The 25285-nt window shown below is 41.0% G+C and overlaps 1 protein-coding gene across 2 annotated transcripts in view; it reads right to left on the bottom strand.

Moving 5' to 3' along the window:
• The window catches only part of RFWD3 (ring finger and WD repeat domain 3), a 40892-nt gene extending 16335 nt beyond the window's left edge, over window positions 1-24557 (bottom strand). The window contains exons 1-6 of one of the 2 annotated variants that reach the window (XM_079906778.1): window positions 24418-24557; window positions 20726-21293; window positions 15308-15504; window positions 6086-6183; window positions 2496-2690; window positions 2305-2396 (exon numbers count right to left, since the gene is read on the bottom strand). In XM_079906778.1, coding sequence (XP_079762904.1) covers window positions 2305-2396; window positions 2496-2690; window positions 6086-6183; window positions 15308-15504; window positions 20726-21291 — 1148 coding nt within the window. In that variant the 5' untranslated portion in view covers window positions 21292-21293; window positions 24418-24557. The remainder of the gene's footprint in view (window positions 1-2304; window positions 2397-2495; window positions 2691-6085; window positions 6184-15307; window positions 15505-20725; window positions 21294-24417) is intronic. The other variant, XM_079906779.1, reaches the window with a different exon arrangement.
• Between the last annotated feature and the right edge of the window lie 728 nt (window positions 24558-25285).

Raw genomic sequence — 25285 nt, 5'->3', positions numbered from 1 at the left:
CTGCCAGTGCAGGGGACATGGGTTCAAGCCCTGGTCCAGGAAGATCCCACATGCCACAGAGCAACTAAGCCCATGCGCCACAACTACTGAGCCCGTTCACCTAGAGCCCGTGCTCAACAAGATAAGGCGCCACAATGAGAAGCCCATGCACCGGAACGAAGATTAGCCCTCGCATGCCACAACTACAGAAAGCGCACACGCAGCAACAAAGACCCAATGCAGCCAAAAGAAAAAATTTATTAAAAAAAAAAAAGAAACATTTAAAAGAAGATATTATGTCTCCATGATTGTAATGTAGTAGGGACAAAAACACACAAAACGAGAGACTGATAAATGACTACACTAAAATTAAAAACTTGTGTTCAACAAAAGATACAATAGACAAGTTAAAGAGACAAACCATAAACTAGAAGATGACATTTGCAAGGTATACAACCAACAAAGAGTTGGTATAAGGAAAACAAAGAACTATAAATCAGTAAGAAACAATATATTTTGTTCAATATAAATGAGCAAAATATTTGAGCACAATGTATAGAAAAGTAGGTTCAACCACAATTGAGGAAAAGCAAATTAAAGTAAATACTACTTCACTCCATGAAACTGGCAAAAATTAAGTCTGATAATATAAAGTAGGTGAGGGTATGAAAAAAAATGAGAAATCTCTTACACTGCTGCTGGTATATACTGGAATAGCCTCTTGGAAGAGCAATTTGACAATATCTAGTAAAGTTGAAATTACACGTATGCTATGATAAAGCAAATCCACTTCTAGACCGAAAGAAACTCACCTATCTCTCTGCAGCATGGCTTATATTAAACAAAAACTGGAAACCACCTAACTGTCCACCAATACAAAATACATATAAGTAAACTCTAATTAGAGAAACAGAATATTATATAGAAATTAAAATGAATCAACTAGAGCTACATATATCAACTAGGATATGTGCCTCAGAGTATTAACCAAAAATCAAGTCTTATTAAGTACATCTCTGCACATATCCTTAATCATTTCTTTAGAAAAAATGCCTGAAGCAGAATTACTTTTAGACTTCTGAAGCATATTGCCAAAGGCCTCTCTAAATGTTTGTGCCCGTGTACATTTTTACCAGTAATACATGAGCGAACCCACATCCCTGTACTCTCTCAGTGCAGGTTCTTTTTATTTTTTTTGGCTGTGCTGCGAGGCATGTGGGATCTTAGTTCCCTGACCAGGAACTGAACCTGTGCCCCTTGCAGTGGAAGCGTGCAGTGTTAACCACAGGACCGCTAGGGAAGTCCAGTGCAGGTATTTTTAATCTTTAATGTTCTTAGAGCATATTTTATAAGTAGTGTTATTAGCATTTGTTCATGGGCTTCCAAAATCTTGATAATTTCTTGCATTGTACGACAAGTGCAAAGCCTCATTTGTGAGACTTCTTTGCAGAGTACTGTTGCAGGAGGGCTTAGGGACACAAGAAACAAAAATTCTCAGTTTTTAAAAAGTATCATTAAGTCTATTCTAGTGACAAGGAGATTGAGACTTGGGAGTGTGTTCTAGATGGCCATGTATTGGCTACAAAGAGTAAGACAGAGGATTCCCTGATTCAGTGTTCACAGTGTTTAGCAGCAGAGGCAGGCAGTAAATGAATCCCTAGGGAAGAATCTGGACAGGCTACAAAAAATCCAGGCTATCTTTCTGATTGGGTCTGCTTCCCAGCCTAGGTGTGAGGTATTACTGTATGGCTAAAGGTTTCTCTATGACCTTTTTATTTTTTAAATTCATTCATTATTTATTTTTAGTTGCATTGGGTCGGTTGCTGTGCGTGGGCTTTCTCTAGCTGTGGTGAGCAGGGGCTACTCTTCCTTGCGGCACGTGGGCCTCTCATTGTGGTGGCTTCTTCTGTTGCAGAACATGGGCTCTAGGCACGCGGGCTTCAGTAGTTGTGGCTCGTGGGCTCTAGAGCACAGGCTCAGTAGTTGTGGCTCATGGGCCCAGTTGCTCCATGGCATGTGGGATCTTCCCGGACCTGGGCTCGAACCCGTGTCCCCCGCACGGCAGGCGGGTTTCTAACCACTGTGCCACCAGGGAAGCCCCAGATCATCATTTTTAATGCTATATGGAGAGCAAACCATGCTTCAGATGATCAGACATGTATCATAAATCACAGTGTTAGTCAGATTGCCAATGATCCCCAGAGATCCCCAGTCACAGCCCAAGGAAAGCCTCAGAACCACACTAAGAGTGACTCATACCTTTTCAGAGGTGCATACAAAGAACCAAAAGCGAATATTCCAGCTAGGCAGACTCTTGCCACCTACCTTTTTGTGAGCTCCTGTTCGCTAGTGTCCAAAGCTCTCAGGGTTCGGGCATAAAGGACAACGATGTCACTGTGCTTGGCTTTCTTGTTGCACTAAGGAGCCCAATGGGACACAATAAGTGTGGTTCTAGGAATCCTCCTGACTTAACATGTTGACTGTGCACATGCACAGTTCTTAACTATGGTCTTTACCTGAGGACATTTTCGTGCCTGTCCTTTGAGCCACTTAGAAATGCACTTATACCCAAAGAGGTGCCCACAGCGCAATGCCGAGAGCCGGTGATCCCCAGCATTGGTCCACTGTTCCAAACATATTGTGCAAGTGTCCGCTTCTTCCTCATCCACAGAAGCAGAAGCTAGAAGAGGATTAGACTTCTGGGGAGACTGCTAGATGGAAACCAGAATACATTCAAATTAGAGAAGATGCAAAATCAGTCTTGAAGAAGATGTGAAACTCTATCAAATTAACAAAAGATATACAAAAATGATACAAAGACAATTGAAAATGCCAAAGAAAAACCCCAACACCCATGAATCACTTCCCATTCTTTCCAGAATGCAATCTGGTCAAAGGTAATATAAGCCATGAAAATATTATTACCCTTTGAGCTTATAAAATTCTTGATTTTCTTTCATTCAAATGACAAAAAGGAGCTATATTTACGAAGATATTAAAACAAAACAAATCTAGAAGTGACCCAGTTAAATAACAACAGGGAATATTAAGTTTGTTATACATTGGAAATTAGGTCCATAATCAATTCAAGTAGCTATAAAATACCTGGCTCATGTGAATAAAGAAAAAAAAAATACCAGGAAAAAAAGAAAGGATATAAACAACTCAAACAAAAATACAAATGGTCGGTAAGTGTTCACTTATAAAGAAATGAAAATTCAAGTAAGAGACCACATTTTTACTTTTTCATCTAATAGATGTCTGATGACACCAAGCACTGAGGGTGAGGGAGAAATGGGCATACTTACATACTGTTGCTGCAAGTAAAACTGGCACAAATTTTCCTGAGAGCAACTTGGCATTATCTATCAAAACTAAAAATACATACATCTTTCCTTTGATATAGCAATCTTTCTGCTAGAAATATATCCCATGAATATAATCACAAATATTTGCCAAGACAATAGTACAAAGATGCTCAGTGCAGCATGATCTTATTAGGAAGCAACAGCAACAACAAAGAAATAAAGAAAAAGGGAACAACCATAATGTACATGGCAAGGGAGGAGTTAACTAAAAATGTATTCCTATGTAAAAACACTGTGCAGCTATTACTACCAATAAGAATGAGATTCAATTTTATGTACTGACACTAAAAGGCTCTCCAAAATGCAGTAAGTTGGGGGAAAAGGAACCAGTCCCAGAACAGGATATTATATAATCCCTCTTGTGTGAATTTTAAGATAGAACATTTAAGTGAATTCAGTAAAGTTGAAGGATACAAAATTCATCTACAGAAATCTGTTGCATTTCTACACACTAAAAATGAACTATCAGAAAGAGAAATTAAGAAAATAATCCCATTTGTGAACTACATCAAAAAGAACAAAATACTTAGAAATAAATCTAACTGAAGAGGTAAAAGACCTGTACTCTGAAAATTATAAGACACTGATGAAAGAAACTGAAGACAACACAAACAAATGGAAAGATATACTATGCTCATGGATTGGAAAAATTAACACTGTTAAAATAATCATATCCCCGCCAGGTAATCTATAGATTCAATGCAATCCCTGTCAAAATATGAATAACATTTTTCACAGAACTAGAATAAACAATTCTAAAATTTGTATGGAAACACAAAACTCCAAATAGCCAAAGCAATCTCAAGAAAGAGGAACAAAGTTGGAAACATTACACTCCCTGATTTCAAACTATACTACAAAACTACAGTAATCAAAACAGTATGGTACTATCACATAAGCGGACATATAGATCAATGGAACAGAACAGAGAGCCCAGAAATAAAGCCACACTTATATGGGCAATTAATTTACGAACAAAAGAGGCAAGAATAGACAATGGGGAAAAGACAGCCTCTTCAATAAATGGTGTTGGGAAATCTGGACAACTACATGCAAAAAAATCAAACTGGACTACTTTCTCACATCATATACAAAAGTAACCTCAAAATGGACTGAAGATTTAAATATAAGACCTGAAACCATAAAACTTCTAGAAGAAAACATAGGCAATAGGCTCTTTGACATCAGTCCTAGCAGTATTTTTTTTGAATATGTCTCCTCAGGCAAGGGAAGCAAGCGAAAATAAACAAACAGGACTACATCAAACTAAAGTTTTTGCACAGCAAAGGAAAACTATCAACAAAATGAACAGGCAGCCTACCGAATTGGAGAAGGTATTAACAAAAGATATATCTGATAATATCCAAAATAAACAAAGAGCTCATACAACTCAACAGCAAAAAAACCACCTGATAAAAAATGGGCAAAAGGGGCTTCCCTGGTGGTGCAGTGGTTGAGAGTCCGCCTGCCAATGCAGGGGACATGGGTTCATTCCCCGGTCCGGGAAGATCCCACATGCCGCGGAGCAGCTGGGCCCGTGAGCCATGGCCCCTGGGCCTGCGCGTCCGGAGCCTGTGCTCCGCAACGGGAGAGACCACAACAGTGAGAGGCCCGCATACCGCAAAAAAAAAAAAAAAAAAAAAAAAGGGCAAAAGACATGAACAGACATTTTCCCAAAGAAACAGCCAACAGACACATAAAAAGAAAAGATGCTCAACATGACTAATTATAAGGGAAATGCAAATTAAAACCACAAAGAGATACCACCTTATATCCATCAGAATGGCTATCATCAAAAAGACAACAAATAACAAGCATTGGCGAGGATGTGGAGAAAAAGGAACACTCATGCACTGTTGGTGGGAATGTAAATTGGTGCACACACTATAGGAAACAGTATGGAGTGTGGACAAATAGCATATAATCTCACTTACATGTGGAATCTGAAAAATAAAACAAAACAAAAAAACCCAGACTAACAGACACAGAGAATAAATGGGTGAGTGCCAGAGGGAAGGGGAGTGGGCTATGGCAAAATAGGTGAACGGGATTAAGAGGTACTAACCTCCAGTTATAAAATAATAAACCATGGGGATGTAATACATAGCATGAAAAATGTGGTCAATAATATTGTAATAACTTTATATGGGGACAGATGGTTACTAAACTTATTGTGGTGATCACTTCATAATGTATGCAAATGTCAAGTCACTTTGCAGTACACTTGAAACTAACATAATACTGTACATCAACTATATTTCAATAAATAAACAACATTTATACACATAAGTAAATTTATATGAGAGTAACTTTTCTAGAGAGAATGAATAAAAATAGAAACTTGCAAAAAGTGAATCAATGATGTTTTGGAACTGGCAGGGTCCACAGTTGGTATAAATAAGTCTCATATTGAGGACAGTGATATCTGTAATTTTTAAAAATAAAAACTGTTTATCTCATAGCAATCTTTCTGCCAGACAGTTCATAAACTGCATTCATATCTACTACTTAAACTGATACTTAACCTTCTTAGGTGGACAGGACAAATTCTCCTCACATCTTCCCCTACTCCATGTTTTTAAACCTAAGGGGAGGCAGTCACACAAATAATGAGTAACTTGTATAGGATCTACACCTGGACCCCCTGTCTACAAAGTCTGTGGGTTTTCCACTTTAATCTGCAGCTGCCTTTTTAAATGTAAATAGAAACCTCTCATTTAAAAGGATGTTCATATTACCTGTTTGGGGAGAGTCTCTCCTCCACCAATACATGTAACTTCTTGCTCTGTTGAGATATCTCCGAGTTGCTCTGCCAAGTCGTTACCTCCTAGTTGCTCTGCCAAGTCGTTTTCAGAAATGATGGGATAGGTAATATATAAAAGAAGATATAAGTCAGGTATGAGGCTAGCAGGAGAGCCTGACTCACCACAGCTTTCCATTTCTAATTGATACTGTTGATGTAAAAGGAATGACAATTTCCCCAAGTAGCATCAATGAATCCTTTTTTTTTTTTGCTGTGCAGCACGTGGGATCTTAGTTTCCTGACTGCGGACTGAACCCAAGCCTCCTGCAGTGGAAGCATGGAGTCCCCACCACTGGACCGCCAAGGAAGTCCCAATGAATTAATTTTTAAATGTAGACAGAATAGTAAACTAACCCACAAGTACCCATCACCCAATTTCAAAAATAATATTTTTCCAATCTTGTTCCAAATAAGCCCCCATTCCCTTTATTTTCTTTCCTAATAACAAACCCTAAAATGTGGTTTCACTTGTAAAAACTTTTGTAACACTCACTGATAAGGACTTTTTTTTTTACATAAACACTATACCTAACAAAATTAACAATACTATATCTAACAAAGTTAACAATAATCCTTCAATACCATCCCAGGCACCCAGTTTGTACTCAAAATTTCCCAGTTGTTGTTTTGTGGCCACATAGTGAGGCATGCAGGATCTTCCCCAACCAGGGAACAAACCCATGCCCCGCGTAGAGTCTTAACCACTGGACCACCAGGGAAGTCCCTCCCAATTGCTTTACAGTTGCTCTTTACAATAGATTTATTCCAATCAGGATCCAAACAAGATCTTCAAACAGTGAGCTTGGATTGTTATGTCTCTTAAGTCTTTTTCATTTACAACAATTCTCCTTCACTTATTTCTATCCCCTCCTTGTCACTGATTTGTTGAGGGAGATTTGGTCATTTGTCTTATGAAATGTCCTACATCCTGGATTTGGCTGATTGCTTCCCGTGGTATTCCTTACTTACTGCTTCACTGCCTGCCTTTCCTATAAACTGGCCGTTAAACCTAGATGATTTTGTAGATTGAATTCTGTTTTTTGGAAAGAGGAAGGGCAGCAAGAAACTTAGGTTTTGTGCTTCTGATAGCAGTACACCAGGAGGCTTACACTGGGTTCAGGTGATGTCAGTCTGACCCCTAGACTATCTGGTTCCTCAACAACCTTTCACAGCTTCCATTAATGGTCAAGATAGTAATCTTAATTTTTAGTTATTTTTCTTTTTGAGGCTCAAATTGTTCCATCGTAAGCCAGAAAGAATCCCTTCAAATTGGCTCTTTAAAAAAAAATCTTTTATTGAAATGTAATATGCATACAGAAAAGTGTACCATAAATATTTTTAGTGAATTTTCACAAACTGAACTATAAACCAGAACATCACCAACAACCCTAAGAGTGGCCCTTATACCCTTATGTCCTCTTTTTATCTTGGGTGACAGGCAGGGAGGTGACCTTGCCCCCCAAAAGTAACTACTTTACTAAATTTTAACACCATCGACTGGTTTTGCCTGTTTTTATATATAAATGGCATCTGAGTTACCCACTTTCTGCTACTTCTGTTTGACATTCTTTGCAAGGTTTTTCCATACTAATGTGTGGAGTTGTAGTTCATTTTCACTTCTGTGTTTTACTGCGTAAAAATATAACATTTATTTATCCATTCTACTGCTAATGGGTTTGTGGATAGTTTTCAGTTTTTTCCTATTACAAACAGTGTTATTACATTCTTATACATGTCGTTCATGAACACATGTACTCACTTCCTTGGCTATATACCTAAAAGTGAAATTGTTGAGCCACTGGTTCTATATATATATAGTAAGTGTATAACAATACTAGCAAAATGTTTGTACCAATTTACATTTTGATATAAAAGAGGACATCAAAATCATAAAATGTGGGGGAGGAGAGTAAGAAAATGTAGATTAAAAAAAAAAATTTCCTTAAATGTATTTGAGCCCATATGACTACCAGTCTAAGGCAAGCAGATATAGGAAAGGGTTACTATACTTGAAAAACAGGGTAACCACAAATTAAAAACATACACAAAAACCAAAAAGAAGAGAACATAAGTATAATACAAAAGATAATCGGGGGAAGGGATAAATTGGGAGACTGGGATTGACAAATACACACTACTATATATAAAATAGATAACTAATAAGAACCTACTGCATAGCACAGGGTACTCTACTCAATACTCTGTAATGACCTATATGGGAACAGAATCTAAAAAAGAGTGGATATATGTATATGTATAACTGATTGACTTTGCTGTACAGCAGAAACTAACACAACATTGTAAATCAGCTATACTCCAATAAAAACTAATAATAAGAAGAATCAAACCACAAAAGGAAAAACAAAAAGAAAAAAAGGGAAAAAGAAGAAATATAAAATCAATGGGAAAACAAGGTTTAAAATGGCACTAAATACATATCTATCAATAATTACCTTAAGGACTCCCCTGATGGTGCAGTAGTTAAGAATCCGCCTGCCAACACAGGGGACATGGGTTTGATCCCTGGTCTAGGAAGCTCCCACATGCCACAGAGCAACTAAGCCCATGTGCCACAACTACTGAGCACATGTGCTGCAACTACTGAAGCCTGCGCGTCTAGAGCCCATGCTCCACAAGAGAAGCCACTGCAAGGAGAGGCCTGTGCATGGCAACAAAGAGTAGCCCCCGCTTGCTGCAACTAGAGAAAGCCCGTGCACAGCAATGAAGACCCAACACAGCCAAAAATATAATAATAATAATAAAGATACATTTTTTTAATTAAAAAAATTGAGAAAATAATAAAGAAACTGTAACATTAAAAAATAAATAAATGGGGGCTTCCCTGGTGGCGCAGTGGTTGAGGGTCCGCCTGCCGATGCAGGGGACACGGGTTCGTGCCCCGGTCTGGGAGGATCCCACGTGCCGCGGAGCGGCTGGGCCCGTGAGCCATGGCCGCTGGGCCTGCGCGTTGGAGCCTGTGCTCCGCAACGGGAGAGGCCACAGCAGTGAGAGGCCCGTGTACCGCAAAATAAATAAATAAACAAACAAACAAATAAATAAATAAATAGTATATTTCTTTAAAAAAAATTACTTTAAATGTCAATGGACTAAATGCTCCAATCAAAAGACACAGAGTGGCAGACTGGATAGAAACAACAAAAGCCTACAATATGCTGCCTACAAGAGACCCACTTTAGGGCAAAGCACACATACAGATTGAAAGTGAGGGGATGGAAAAAGATATATGGTGCTAACAGAAATGATAAGAAAGTGGGGGTTGCAATACTCATATCAGACAAAATAGACTTTAAGAAAAAGGCCATAAGGAAAGATAAAGGACACTATATAATGATAAAAGGATCAACACAAGAAGAGGATTTTAACTCATCAACATATATGCACCTAATATAGAAGCATCAAAATACATAAAACACAATTAACAGACATAAAGGGAGAGACTGACAGGAATACAATAATAGTAGGAGACTTTAACACCCCACTCACATCAATGGACGGATCTTCTAGACTGAAAATCAATACAGCAAACAGAGATCCTAAATGATACAACAGAACTGTTAGACTTAATTGATATTTTTAGAAATTATCTCAAGCATCTTTTGTGACCACGACAGCATGAAACTAGAAATCAACCACAGAAAAAGAAATGAGAAAAAAACGATTACATGGAAACTAAACAACATGCTACTAAAAAACCAATGGGTCAATGATGAAATCAAACAGGAAATTAAAAAATACCTTGAGACAAATGACAATGAAAACACAACCATACAAAATCTATGGGATGCAGCAAAAGCAGTTCTTACAGAGAAGTTCAAGCGATACATGCCTTCCTCAAAAAACAAGAACATGTTTTTTGTCATAAACATGTCTGTTTATGACAAACTCACAGACAATATAATACTCAATGGTGAAAAGCTGAAAGCATTCCTGCTAAAATCTGGAACAAGACAAGGATGCCCACTCTCACCACTTCTATTCAACATAGTACTGGAAGTCCTAGCCACAGCAATCAGACAAGAAAAAGAAATAAAAGGTATCCAAATTGGAAGGGAAGAGGTAAAACTGTCATTATATGCACATAATATGATACTATATATATAAAATCTTAAGGACTCCACACAAAAACTACTAGAAGAACTGATAAAGGAATTCAGCAAGGTAGCAGGATACAAGATTAACATACAGAGAAATCAGTTGCATTTTACACTAACAATGAAGTATTAGAAAGGGGATGTAAAAATACAATACCTTTTAAAAATCACACCCACAAGGGACTTCCCTGGCAGTCCAATGGTTAAGACTCCGCACTTCCACTGCATGGGGCATGAGTTCAATCCCCGGTCAGGGAACTAAGATCCCGCATGCTGTGTGGCCAAAAAGAAGAAAGAAAAAAATCACACCCCCCAAAATAAAATATTTAGAAATAAACCTGACTAAGGAGGAAAAAGACTTATTCACTGAGAACTATAAAACATTAATAAAGGAAACTGAAGATGATTCAAAGAAATGGAAAGATATCCCATGCTCTTGGACTGGAAGAATTAATACTGCTAAAATGGTCATACTACCCAAAGCAGCCTACAGATTTAATGCAATCCCTATCAAATTACCCATGACATTTTTCACAGCACTAGAACAAATAATCCTAAAATTTATATGGAACCATAAAAGACCCAGAATTGCCAAAGCAATCCTGAAAAAAAGAATGAAGCAGGAGGCATAACCCTCCCAGACTTCAGACAATACCACAAAGCTACAGTAATCAAAACAGCATGGTATTGGCACAAAAACAGACATATGGATCAATGGAACAGAAAATAGAGCCCACAAATAAACCCACACACCTACAGTCAATTAATCTTCAACAAAGGAGGCAAGAATATACAATGGGAAAAAGACAGTCTCTTTAGCAAGTGGTGTTGGGAAAGTTGGACAGCCATATGTAAATAAATGAAGTTAGAACACACCTTCTCACCATACACTAAAATAAATTCAAAATGGCTCAAAGACTTAAAGATAAAACATGACACCATAAAACTCCTAAGAAGAGATCATAGGCAAAACAAATCATACCAATGTTTTCTTAGGTCAGTCTCCCAAAGCAATAGAAATAAAAACAAAACTAAATAAATGGAACCCAATCAAACTTACAAGCTTTTGTACAGCAAAGGAAACCATAAGCAAAATGAAAAGACAACCTACAGAATGGGAGAAAATATCTGCAAAAGATGTGACTGACATGGGCTTAATTTCCAAAATATACAAACAGCTCATACAACTCAACAACAAAAAAACAACCCAATCAAAAAATGGGCAGAGTAAGTCAGAAAGAGAACGACAAATACCGTATGCTAACACATATATATGGAATTTAAGGGAAAAAAAAATGTCACGAAGAACCTAGGGGTAAGACAGGAATAAAGACACAGACCTACTAGAGAATGGACTTGAGGATATGGGGAGGGGAATGGGTAAGCTGTGACAAAGCGAGAGAGAGAGGCATGGACATATAAACACTACCAAATGTAAGGTAGATAGCTAGTGGGAAGCAGCCACATAGCACAGGGAGATCAGCTCGGTGCTTTGTGACCGCCTGGAGGGGTGGGATAGGGAGGGTGGGAGGGAGGGAGACACAAGAGGGAAGAGATATGGGAACATATGTATATGTATAACTGATTCACTTTGTTATAAAGCAGAAACTAACACACCATTGTAAAGCAATTATACTCTAATAAAGAAGTAAAAATAAAAAAAAGATACAAGGAAATAAAAATTTTAAATAAAAATTACTCAACCCCCCCCCCCCAAAAAAAATAGAACTCAGGCCTACCGGACCTACTGAATCACAATCTGCACTTTTACAATCTCCCCAGTGTACTTGTGTACCCATGAATAGTTGAACGGTACATTTCTACCTCGACATGTCTTTTCTGTCTGAGAAATACACACATTTTATCCAATTCGATATAAATAAAACACTCAAAAATGCAAAGAAAAAAAAAAGAGCAGAAGAGGGACCTCCCTGGTGGTGCAGTGGTTAAGGATCCGCCTACCAATGCAGGGGACATGGGTTCAATCCCTGGTCTGGAAGGATCCCACATACCATGGAGCAACTAAGCCCACGTGCCACAACTACTGAAGCCCTACAGCCCATTCTCAGCAACGAGAAGCCCAGGCACCGCAACAAGAGAAAGCCCACGTGCAGCAACAAAGACCCAACACAGCCAAAAATAAATAAATAGATAAATAAATATCCTATGATAAACCATAATGGAAAAGAATATATAAAAAAAGAATATACATATATATAACTGAATCTCTTTGCTGTACAGCAGAAACTAACACAACATTGTAAATCAACTATGCTTCAATAAAAAAATAAATAAAGTGAACCTCTTACAAGCAGAATTAAAAAAAAAAAATTTACACTCCCACCAGTACTCTATGAGAGGTCTGGTTGCTTTATATCCTTCCCAATACTTGATATTGTCAGTCTTTTAAATTTTAGCTGTTGCGGTGGGTGCATATCAGTTACCACACTGTGGTTTTAATCTGTATTTCCCTGATGACTAATCAAATCTCTGTATACATTTATTGGACATTTAGCTATCTTGTTTTGGAAATACCTTTGCAAATCTTCGGCCCATTTTTCTATAAGGTGGTAGAAGTTATTTATGTATTCTAGATATAAGCCCTTTTCTGGATATATGTATTATGAATGTTTTCTCTAGTCAGTGGGTTGCCATCTCACTCTTTTAATGATGTCTTTTTTTTTTTTTGGCTGTGTTGGGTCTTCGTTTCGTGCGAGGGCTTTCTCTAGTTGCGGCAAGTGGGGGCCACTCTTCATCATGGTGCGAGGGTCACTCTTCATCACGGTGCGCGGGCCTTTCACTATCGTGGCCTCTCTTGTTGCGGGGCACAGGCTCCAGATGAGCAGGCTCAGTAGCTGTGGCTCACGGGCCTAGTTGCTCCACGGCATGTGGAATCTTCCCGGACCAGGGATTGAACCCGTGTCCCCTGCACTGGCAGGTGGATTGTTAACCACTGCGCCACCAGGGAAGCCCTGGACATTTCTGATTGCAGCACATCAAGAGGCACATAAAATCTGGTGGTTTCACTTTCTGAAATGCTAAGATTGATCAGTGGGTTCAGGTGGTGTCAGCCTGGTCCCTCTATTAAAAAGACTCCCACCAACCTTCCAATCTAATGGTTTGAAGAGTCACTGATGATCTTTGACTAGATACATCAATGCATTAGGAGTCACAAAATGATAATTTTCCCCCCTATCATTCATGCTACAATTACTAGCTGGAAGTTTTCTATTAAAAAAAACTTCCTTAGGGGGTGGGTGGAAGGGAAGAATAGGCAGAGCATAGAGAATCTTTAGGGCACTGAAAATACTGTATATGATATTATAATGATGGATGTATGTCATTATACATTTGTCCAAACTTATAGAATGTGCAACACCAACAGTAAACCCCAAGGTAAACCAAAGACTTCGAGTGATTACAGTGTGTAACTAACGCACCATTCTGGTGAATGATGCCAATAATGGAGAGGCAGTGCATGTATGTGTAGGGGAGGGAGGGGGGCAGGTGCATATGGGAGATCTCTCTAGCTTCCTTTCAGCTTTGTTGTGAACCATAAACTACTCTAAAAAAAAAAAGTCTTAAAAACAAACAAACAGGGCTTCCCTGGTGGCGCAGTGGTTGAGAGTCCACCTGCCAATGCAGGGGACACAGGTTCGTGCCCCGGTCCAGGAAGATCCCACATGCCGCGGAGCGGCTGGGCCCATAAGCCATGGCCGCTGAGCCTGCGCGTCCGGAGCCTGTGCTCCGCAACGGGAGAGGCCACAACAGTGAGAGGCCCGCATATCGAAAAACAAAAACAAAAACAAAAAACAAACAAACAAACACTTAAAAGACCTTCTCCATCAACTATTTGGTTTTCTGGATACAGTTCATATAGGAAAGGCAGGATAAATGCTTAATCCTCTATTCAACAGTTTTCAGAGCAATGAGTTAGGGCTCTAATAACTTATTATGGTGATAAGTAAGGTTTTTTTTTTTTAAAAAAAGTGCACAATTATGAATTTATAGATTCACACAGATTTGATGTATTTCAATCTGTAATCTAAGAATACATTCATTATTCTTTTTAATGCTCAAACTGTCCCAACTTAGGCCAGTAGGATCTCTTTCAAGGTTGCACCTATGCCTACTGATGTAACTGCGTAAGACTCAGACGGCTTCCTTGCTTTCCAGCACAATAAAATGCCCTAGGCCCATCTTGTATATTTCCTATCACAGACCTGGAAAGCCACTTCTCCAAGCCTTGGTTCCCTTTAGTGTGAGAAGACTACAGTGTAGGGTATCAGATAGGTTTTTTGGTTTTTGTTTTTTTTCTGGGTAAAGATTTAATTTTATTTATTTTTGGCTGCGTTGGGTCTTTGTTGCTGCGCACGGGCTTTCTCTAGTTGTGGCGACCGGGGGCTACTCTTCATTGTGGTGCGCAGGCTTCTCCTTGTGGTGGCTTTTCTTGTTGCGGAGCATGGGCTCTAGGCGTGTGAGCTTCAGTAGTTGTGGCTCGTGGGCTTAGTTGCTCCGCAGTACGTGGGATCCTCCCAGACCAGGGATCGAATCCGTGTCCCCTGCATTGGCAGGCGGATTCTTATTCACTGTGCCACCAGGGAAGTCCCCAGAGAGTTTTTTAATACAAGCATATGCTTAAAGGGTCTCTGCGCATCTACTGTTAAATAAACTTCCACTTGCACAACACGTAACATTACACTAGGACTTAAAAAGTACCTGACTAGACAGGGTGCTGAATTTACAAAGCTTTTCTTTTAAATAATCTACTTCCTTCTCAAATGTCTAAGAAAACGAAAGGGAATGTAAAATGCCATTATAAAGTGACCAACTCAATGGGTCACAAATCACATTAAATTGCAAGCCAGATCAAATCCTCTCTATATAGTTATGGCCAGTGAAAGCTCTGTACTATAAAGCATTAATCTATGACATTTGGGGTGAAAAGGCAAAGTATTAAAACACTAGTCTAGAGTTTCTAGCCTTCTGGAGTCTAAGCTTTCCAGATGTTGACCTTGTGGATCAAATCTGGATAAAACACTCACCTTCTAAAACAACAGCTCCAGGTTCCTCTGCCTGGACAACTCCCTCTTCATACTCTGTGGAGCTGTCACTGTCAGAACTACCTGATACCTGCAAGTCTTCAGAGACAGGATTCCTAGTCTCTGAACCATAAGAGGTGGCTGGCGAATGAGGCTGCGTCCTGCTCACTTGAAAGTAAGCATCCAGCGGTGATCTCAACCTATATATGCAGAAAGACAACAGAATTCTTGTACAATGTACCATCATCACAAGAATAATCCACAGTAATTTGGAGGTAAATCCTAGTCATTTTAATGCATCACCAGGCCATTAAATGCTGCCTTTGAACGCTGAAGTAGGAATAGAGATTCAGGCAGGTGCTGACTGGACTAGACATGCTCTTTCCACTCAAGTATTCCATTAGCCCACACTGAAGCCTGACCCCTCTGCTAAAAGCTAATCCTACTTTACTGGCATTTCTTTTGTCAATACCTTTTAAAGACATGACTCATTAATATAAAGAAAGGGAGGGAGGGAGGGAGGGCTGACTCAGCAATTTGTCTGCTGATATTAGGGGGCTGAAAAGAGAGTGGGCAAGAAGAAAAAGGGCCCTATTTTTTTTTTTGGTACGCCAGCCTCTCACTGCCGTGGCCTCTCCCATTGCGGAGCACAGGCTCCGGATGCACAGGCCCAGCGGCCATGGCCCACAGGCCCAGCCGATCCGTGGCATATGCGATCCTCCCGGACTAGGGCACGAACCCGTGTCCCCTGCATCAGCAGGCGGACTCTCAACCACTGTGCCACCAGGGAAGCCCTAAAAGGGCCCTATTGATCAAATATGGCCTCATGGGATTCTGCTTCTGCAGCTACTAAGACCAAGGTCTTTTGAAGGTATGAAGCCTGGCTATGGTCATCATTGTCTCATCTCTTATTTTGAGCCACTTTTCAAGTCAAAAATGTCAAAGAAGGACAAAAGTTCTCTCTTTTGCCTGCTCAAACCTGCTGTTGAGCTCTCTAGTGATTTTTTTCCATTTACTGTGTCAACTCCAGTATTTCTATTTTGTACATTTTTATAACTTCAGTCTCTTTATTGATATTGTCTATTTTGTTGTTTTATACTTTGCTTTAGTTCTTTGAATATATTTAAATAGCAGATTTAAAGTTGGTCTAGTAAGTCCAACATCTTGGTTTCTTCATGTACAGTTTCTGTTTTTTCTTCCTGTGTTTTGGCTATACTTTCTTTACATATCTTATTTTTTCTTGAAAACGGGACGTTTCAAATAATATAATGTGGTAACTCTGGAAATGAGATTTCACCCATTCCCAGGGTTTGTTGTTGTTGCTATTTCTTATAGTTGTTACTATTGGTTTAGTGACTTTTCTGAAGTTAATTCTATAAAGTTTGCATTCTTTGTTGTGTGTGGCCACTGAAGTTTCTGTTTGGTTAGCTTAGTGTTCAGTTCATGACTAGATAGAGATTTCCTTAAACACTTGGAATCAGTACACCTCCCAGTCTTTGGTGAGAGACTTGATGTGTGTGTTGGGACACATCATCAATAATCAGCCAGGCAGGTGACAATTCTGCCTCAGCCTTCATTTCCTGCTTATGCAGAGCCTCAAAGTCAGCCAGAGTTGAGAGCTTAGTGCCTTCCTAGGTCTTTCCTGATTGTGGGCCCAGCTGCACACAGCCCTGGGCATGTATGTGGCCTTCTAGATTCCCAGGAATATGTCAAAACTTTTCAAAACCCCATAGGAAGATCTCATTCTCCACCTTTTCCTTTTAAACTTTTTGGTTAGTCTAATGTTTGCCCCAATGGTCATCCACTGCCACAGGCAGACCCTGGGGAAAAGGCTTTAGAATTTTCGAACTGGACAAGCCAGGGATTGCCTTTCAAGTGGGATCTTCCAGGAAACCAACAAACAGGTCAAAGGAAGAGAATTCTCTGGGGATGAGGCTTTGAAGGACCTCCAATTCCATTCTACTCTCTCTAGTTGCTTCCAGACTGCTGCCTTTTCACTGTGATTGCAGACATTTAGTTTTCAAGACTACCATGGAGGGACTTCATAGTAAGTCCCTCGATAGTAGTGGTTAAGAATCAGCCTTCTAATGCAGGGAGCATGGGTTCGATCCCTGGTCGGGGAACTAAGATCCCACATGCCGTGGGGCAACGAAGTCCGCGTGCCACAATGAAAGATCCCACATGCTGCAACTAAGACCCAACGCAGCCAAATAAATAAATAAATTTTTTTTTTTAAAAAAAAAGACTACTATGAAGCTGAAGAAGGGGATGGGAATAGGGAATGCCACAAAGCTTACAGTTCTTACTGAGATTCAGCTGGTTTGAGAATCACTCACTGAATTGCTACAAGTATTTGGTTAATTTCCAGAGTACTGAAAAGTTGATTTTGATAAATTTTGCCAGTTGTTTCAATTATTTTTTAAAAAAATAAATTTATTTCTTTATTTATGGCTGTGTCGGGTCTTCGTTTCTGTGTGAGGGCTTTCTTTCTCCAGTTGCGGCGAGCGGGGGCCACTCTTCATCGCGGTGCGCGGGCCTCTCACTGTCGCGGCCTCTCCCGTTGCGGAGCACAGGCTCCAGACGTGCAGGCTCAGTAGCTGTGGCACACGGGCTTAGTTGCTCCATGGCATGTGGGATCTTCCCAGACCAGGGCTCGAATCCATGTCCCCTGCATTGACAGGCAGACTCCCAACCACTGCGCCACCAGGGAAGCCCTGTTTCAATGATTTTATGGAGAGAATTTTCTGGGGTCCTTACTCTGCCGTTTTCACTGATGTCACTCAGGTTTCCTTTTCAAAAAAAAAATGCTAACGAAGTTTACAAACTTATTTTAGGAACTGTGCATGAACAGCAGCTATAGCTACTCATGAGAATAAGAATATAAGAACAGTATTTCCTAAGAACATTTTAACCAAATGAAATACATAATAAAGTTAGGCTATTACGTGCATATCAATAACATTCTGCATAGAAACCAGTAAAAAATTAAGTGATTGACTATTTTTTTAAAAATCACTCATTAATATTGCTTTTACATAGCAAAAGAGGCATTTCCAAGGTCAGGCGGGGACATATAAAAGACGAACTATGAAGAGCAACTGGGAGGCAGTGCTAGGAGTACAGTCTTAGAACCCAAGAAATTCTCCTTTTTTCCCGCACTTATCATCTCTGAATTAAATAACAGTATAGTAAGTTCTTGCCCCTTGCTTACCCTCTATAGTCCTAGATTCCATAAGCTCCAAGAGAAACGGTACCCTGATCTGTCCTGTTCACCAACATATCTTCAAGGCAAAAGTTCAGTCTCTCACATAGTGGAGTGTTACAAATATTTGATGAATAAGTGATGATGCTGGCTGTCAGAATCAAGCAGCCTCAAACAAAGAAACAGGAAAGGAGTTTGTGACCTTGGCTGAGAAGTAGTTGGGAAAAATATCCCACTATGAAGGTTTCCCCAATTTTGGCTTCTTGGCGGAGTCTGAGGCAAAAGCTGCTCACCTTGGCCCAGGCTCTCAGCACCTGGCCCAGGAATGGTCTGTCAGGTGAGTAATGTCAAACACCATAATGAGAAATTCACCTCAAGAAATTCAGAAGGTATAAGCAATAAGTCCTGGAAAAGCTCAGACTTTTATGTGAATTTAGTGTGGAATTTGTTTACAACACAATTTAAAGGAAAAAAAATTTTAACGCCACATTTATCTGGCTCCAGAATCCATGTTCTCTCCACTGAACTGCATAATTCCTTGCCTTTAAGGTTTATTCTCTTTGTGGAGACAAACATATGACCGTCAGTCAAATAGCTTAACTGACATCATTTAACATCTAAATTCTGTAGCTCAGTCCCTGAGCAGAGATTCTACGCACATCAAGCTATTTTCTGATTAGAGTCTGGCTTCAGCGTGGCAGCATCCCCTAGGTGAATCATGCTGACCATGCCAACAAGAGAATTTGGTTTCTGTGGTGTTTCTAATTTTCTCTGTAAATTGGCATCTGGTTTATAAGTGTCACTCTCCTGTGAACTGGTTAACACAAAAGTCCCCGACCAAGAGCAATCTCCACCCCCGCCTGCTCATGAGTGGATGAACAACCAAGCGTGAGGACTACTGCAAGAGGCCTCTTGACAGTTCTTGGGGACACCACTCTCAACTCTCAGCCCCCTTACTTCAACAGGGACCCCAAATTGCACTACAAGGTACTTTCACCTATGACACAAATGTATGAAATCCTACTTTGCTTTCAAAATCCGAGTAAACGGCATCTTAAAATAACAGAGTAGCATACATTTGCAACTCTTGTCAACACAAAACTAGGCACCTCTCACCCTTGATGGATCACATCCAGCAGTGACCAGGCATTACAGAGACTGAAGCCACAGTAATAGCAGGCCCTGATACAGTAATCAGCAGGATCCATGGAAAAGGATGCTGAAATCCAGAATCAGAAGGCACAGTCCAGTTCCACAGTTATCCCAGTCAAATCACAAATCACCCCATCATCTTCCTCATTTGTAAAACATAGGTATTAGATGGCCCAGCTACCACTTTTTATTGTCACCTCATTATCTTCACAGTGTTAGAAAACATATGGGTCTGACTGAAGCTTCCTCTATCTGTTTTTGTTGACAACAGTCAGATTCAAGTTCCAACACCAGCTCTAACCTCCTCAGTGCTGTCGCTATGAGACCCTGAACAAACCACTCTCTCAGGGTCCAAGTTTCCTTCATATTTAAAATGAAAAGGTTGAATTTAATCTCAACATTATGAAGATACTTAGAAGCCCAAATGTGAAACAAAGTATTTCAAAAAAAGCTGGAGGAAGTGAAAAAACAGGTAAGGCATAGATAATTGTTGTTCTTCATAATAACTCTGTCAAGACCTGACGGCTAAGCCCTTCAAGAGGCAAATTCAAACCAAAACCTATGGAAGAAAATTATTTTTAACTCTACAACACAGTATCAGGTGAAGAGGGCTAGAATGTTTCTCACTTAGTCAGATAAGCTCTAAATTAATTCACACTCTACTTTTCACAAGGCTTCTCTAAATCCAGCCTGCCCATCTTCCAAAATCTACTGCACCACTAAGTGGAGAACAATGAAACATGGGTGAGTGGAGTGGCCTTGCAAGTTAAATATTTTTTTGATGTACAAGAGACAAACGATCTGAAGAAAAGCCAGCCTCTACAGAAACCGCTGCCAACAAACTACCACTGAGTTTTCAAAACATATCAGTGTAACTTGTCCCCTCCATTACTTTGTGAAGTAAATAAGGCAAGCACTTTTATTTTCATCTGACTTATGAGGTAACGGGGGTTCAGAAAGGTCACCTGACTTGCCAAGTCACAACACCAATTCTTGGCAGCACTGGGGCTACGATCAGGGCCTAAGGTTCATCTGGCACTAATCCTACTGTTTATACATATATTTACCTGGCACTGTTTGTCCTGTGAGACCCTCCAGCTCTTGCCCTCTGTGAAGCAGAACTCCTCCTCCTAGCTCTCACTGGCCCCACCCTGTGGTCCGAAGTTGGTCTCAGGAATTCCAGCATGCCATGAAGTCTCTGCAGCCCACTGATGAAGCTGTTCACTGGATCCAATGAAGATACTTGGGCAGTGTGGTTAGCACCAGATTCCTGCCTACTCTCCTCTGAAACTCCTGGATTGATGTTCTCCACAGTCTCTTCTCCTGAGAGCTCCTCTGTCATATCAATGGATACCTGTGGAGCAGCCCGAAGCCAGGGCAGTCCCTCTTGGCTGCTGACCACTTCATCAGGAGGGGGCTGGAGCAGGGCTGGTCCCCCTTGGCTGCTGACCACTGCAGCAGGTGCAGGCTCAAACAGGGGTGGTCCTTCCTGGCTGCTGACCACCTCAGTATGAGAAGGCTGGAGCAGGGGTGGTCCCCCTTGGCCGCTGACCACTTCAGGAGGAGCAGGCTGTTGTGCAGCACCATGATCTAACTGCACCTGAAGATCATATTTCATTGCTTCATGAGCCATCACTGAAGAAACAATATTTGTAAGTATTAGTAAAATATATCAGCTATAAGACATGTTTTATCTAATCATATCTGTTCTTTAATATTTCTGTTTAAGATCATTCTTGGCAAAACTGAGAAACTTAAAGAGATGATTTTGTTCGACTTTTTTTTCCCATAATAAGTACTTATAACCAGTTTTCCTGTTTGCCTTTTGAAAACATGAAGTCATGTGATCACAGCACTAACCTTTAAAATAGATCTAGGGACTTCCCTGGTGGCACAGTGGTTAAGAATACGCCTGCTAATGCAGGAGACACAGGTTCGATCCCTGGTCCAGGAAGATCCCACATGCTGCAGAGCAAATAAGCCCATGTGCCACAACTACTGATTCTGTGCTCTAGAGGCCACAAGCCACAAGTACTGAATCCTGTGTGCTGCAACTACTGAAGCCCATGCACTCTAGGGCTCACATGCCGCAACTACTGAAGCTTGCGTGCCTAGAGCCTGTGCTCGGCAACAAGAGAAGCCACCACGATGAGAAGCGCGCACACCACAACCAAGAGTAGACCCCGCTCGCTGCAGCTAGAGAAAAGCCCGCGCACAGGAATGAAGACTCAACGCAGCCATAAATAAATAAATAAATAAATAAATAAATCGATCGATAAAATAAGGACTGAACTACTGAAAGCAGTGGATCCACAAGTACAAGGCAAAGAGAGTATGAGACACACAAATCAGTTTTTCGGACTGATAACTGGTAGGACTGTGTGCTGTTGAGAAGCAAGCTAATTTCCACTGAGGGGACTGTAAAAACCATGTACCAAAGAAGATAGCATTGAAAGACAGGAGATGGAAAGCCTGTGAAAGTAGTTACTCTGTCCCTCAGGCAAACAATCAAAAAACCCCTCCCCCTATGCTGCAGACAACTGTAGGTTTGAACCAGACAGACTTAAGACCAGCAGTGAAAACAAAGAGTTAAGTGAAAGTCTACAAACTTTCACAAGTGTGAGACACTTCCAACCCTTCTCCCCAGCTGCACAAATCCAGAACGCAATATTCTGGTTTACATACATTCTCTATGCCTCAAGGCAGGAAATTACAGGATTGTTGCCTAGAAAAAACCAGCTCAAGAGGAAAGATCTATAAATACTGACAGCTCTGACTCTCAAGAAAATGGCTGGATCTCTGCCCATACATCTAACAGTAAAAGTCCATTGGTTGGTAAGATTCAGTCATTCATAAAGAACTTCCAATCAGTTTTCTGGGGGTCTCTCCTCAATATGAACAAATAGCCAAAGAACAACTGACATTCAAGAAAAGCCTCCAACATGAGAGAAAGAGACCAAAGCAGACAAAGAGCAGAAACCCGGAGAAAAGCAAGGAATACAATGCAAGAAACAGAAGTAAGTAAATAAATAAACAAATCCAAACTTAAAAGAATGCCAAGGAAAAAAAGATCAAATCAGAAAACAAGAAAGAGCTCTTAAAAAAGAAAATTTACAGCCAAAATAAATGCTTTAATAGAAGAACTGGAAGATAAACCTGAGTAACTCTTTCAGAAAACAAAAGACAGTTAAAAAATAATAATATTAAAAGCTCAAGCTAGAATACTTGATTAACTGAAGTACAAGAATGAGAGAACTCAAAATGGAGAAGAAAGTGAAGCAAAACGTCTGGTCAAGATGTAACCATACACTCTCTTCTAAGAACCCCAACATGGTAAATTTCCTCAAAAATTTTATCAGTTACAGAACAACCTCCATTATTAATTCCAATTTTAGGACACTTATAAAATATGCAAAACCACACTACTATATGGACTTATAGATATAAGATAGTATAAAACAAGCCCAGTCATGAAAAATACCAAATTCAGGAGAGGAAGGGTGCAGAGGTACACATCAGGTTTTGAATACAGAATTTTTTTTTTAAGGAAAAAAAAAAAAGAATTCTATCAAAAAGTCAAAGCCAAGATTTGTTAGACCTGGGTGGTGAATGCACGGGTCTTTTAAAAATTATTCTGTGCACTTCTCAGTATGGTTAAATATTAAAAAGTGAAATTTCTTCCCATCATATGCCAGCTCTGATTAGAGAACAACCAGTTCTGATGAGACGTGAAAGGCCCAGAGCCGAATCCAAACCTGATTCATCGGTGTATCCTACACAGCAAGAAGTACAGAGCAGATGCTAAATATCTACTGAATTACCCACCATCCACCTAAAAACACAAAACCAACCAAAAATCCCCCAACAACTAAGAACATATTAGCACCCGATATTGACACAGAGATACGAGAGATATAGAACATGTTCATCCCGGCAGAAAGTTCTCTAACCAGCGCCATACTGGAGCAAAGCTTCCCAATCAACGTGGGGAAACACAAATCCCTCCAGGTCTGGGGCTGAGCAGCGGTGCGTCGGCTTCCGTCCCCCCGCCGCCCCCCCGGCCCCAGGCCGTGAGCAGCCTGGTTCTAGACCTCCCGTAATCTTCCCAAGCTTTGTCACTCAGATTTCAACCAATGTCCGCTCCAGTCGGGATGATGGCTCCCAGTTAAAAGAATAAGAGGCGCCGGCGGAGAGTCGGGCCGACCTGGGTTCAAATCCCTGCTCTGTCACATCCTACCTCTGGGACCTTAGGAGGTTCCCTATTCGACTTGCTCCTCTGTAAAATGGGGATAATAAAAGTGTTTACGTCACAGTGTTGCTGTGAGATAAAGTTGGACAGAACAATAGGTCTTTCGTTCAACTTGAAAGTGATGCAAGTAGAGGGCGCTCCACGGGACGGCAGTTATTTGCAGACGATGAGTCTGAGGCTCGGCTGCCTGGAGAGCAAACCCGGTACCTGTGACTCCGGCCCCGCGGCCAAGTCGGCTCCTTCCGGGATCCCCGATGTTCCTGCCTTCCCCGCCCCCATCCTCACCAGCAACCCCAAAAGAGCGGGGATTCGGGAGACTCAGCCCCGACAGTTGGGGCCGTCCGGAGCGGCCGAACTTCCTCAGACAGCCGGGTTCCAGGCCGGCCCGCAGCCCATCTTGGGGCGTCCCGGGGCCCGGCGTCCATGGACCCAGCGTCCATGGACCCAGCCCGAGAAGTCATCCCGGAGCCAGACGCCCAAGGTCTGGGAAGAGGCAAACGCCCACCTCACCTGAAACCGAAAGGACGCGGTCAGACTCGCGAGACCCCCGGAGCAGCTGCAGTCTCCTTCGAAGAACTCTCGCCGGACTGGCGCCAACAACCACTTCCGGTTGTGCAGCTCAATCCGCCAGCCTGTGTTGCGGCCTCGGCCTGCTCCTATTGGGCAGCAGTCCCAGTCGGCGGCCAATACCCTCTCTTCTTCTTTCTTTGGTCGCCACTGGCTGAAACAGCGGTGCTCTCATTGGCTGATCCTTCGTAAACAGACTAGGCGGGACCACGCTCGAGAAGGCCTCGTACAATTGGTAGAAACCTACGTCCGTCAACTCTCGCCCAAAGAGAAAAGCGGAAGAAGGGTTTTACCGCTCTTTATTTGAATTTTGTGGCGAGAGGAAGTGGCAAGAGAAAGATTTCTTGGTCCATTTTGGAAAGATGAAAATATTAAAACTGTGCCTTATGCTATTTCTCCCTAAGTCTTTGGTGAAGGAGATGTCTTTATCCAAAGGCTGGTAGCTAATCCAATAATTTCAAAATGTTGCCCGCAGTATCCCGGAGCCGGTAAAGAGGAGTGGGACAATCCTGTTCATATATTGTATATCCTCCAGTGGGTTGAAGAGCTCATGCAAAAGAACTTACCTACGCGGTCTCTTCAATCCCAAACCATTGCAACAAACTGCCTGCTACTAAACTACCGTCACATCACTTGACAGCAAACATTTTTCAAGCATTTCCCTGAAAGACGAAATCTCACCTTTAGGAGGAAGACCTAAAAATCTAAACCGCAGGCACAGACTGCACACTGCCGAATTTCATTTGCTCAGCTTCCAATTCTGAGTGGAACTAGTAGCAGAGGAGAGTGTAAACAACTGAAAGCCTTGGAT

The sequence above is a fragment of the Stenella coeruleoalba genome (assembly GCF_951394435.1).
Source record: "Stenella coeruleoalba genome assembly, chromosome: 20".
In the NCBI taxonomy this organism is placed as follows: domain Eukaryota; kingdom Metazoa; phylum Chordata; class Mammalia; order Artiodactyla; family Delphinidae; genus Stenella; species Stenella coeruleoalba.
Note: the sequence above shows the minus strand (reverse complement) of the source record. Positions and strands in the feature narration are given on the sequence as shown.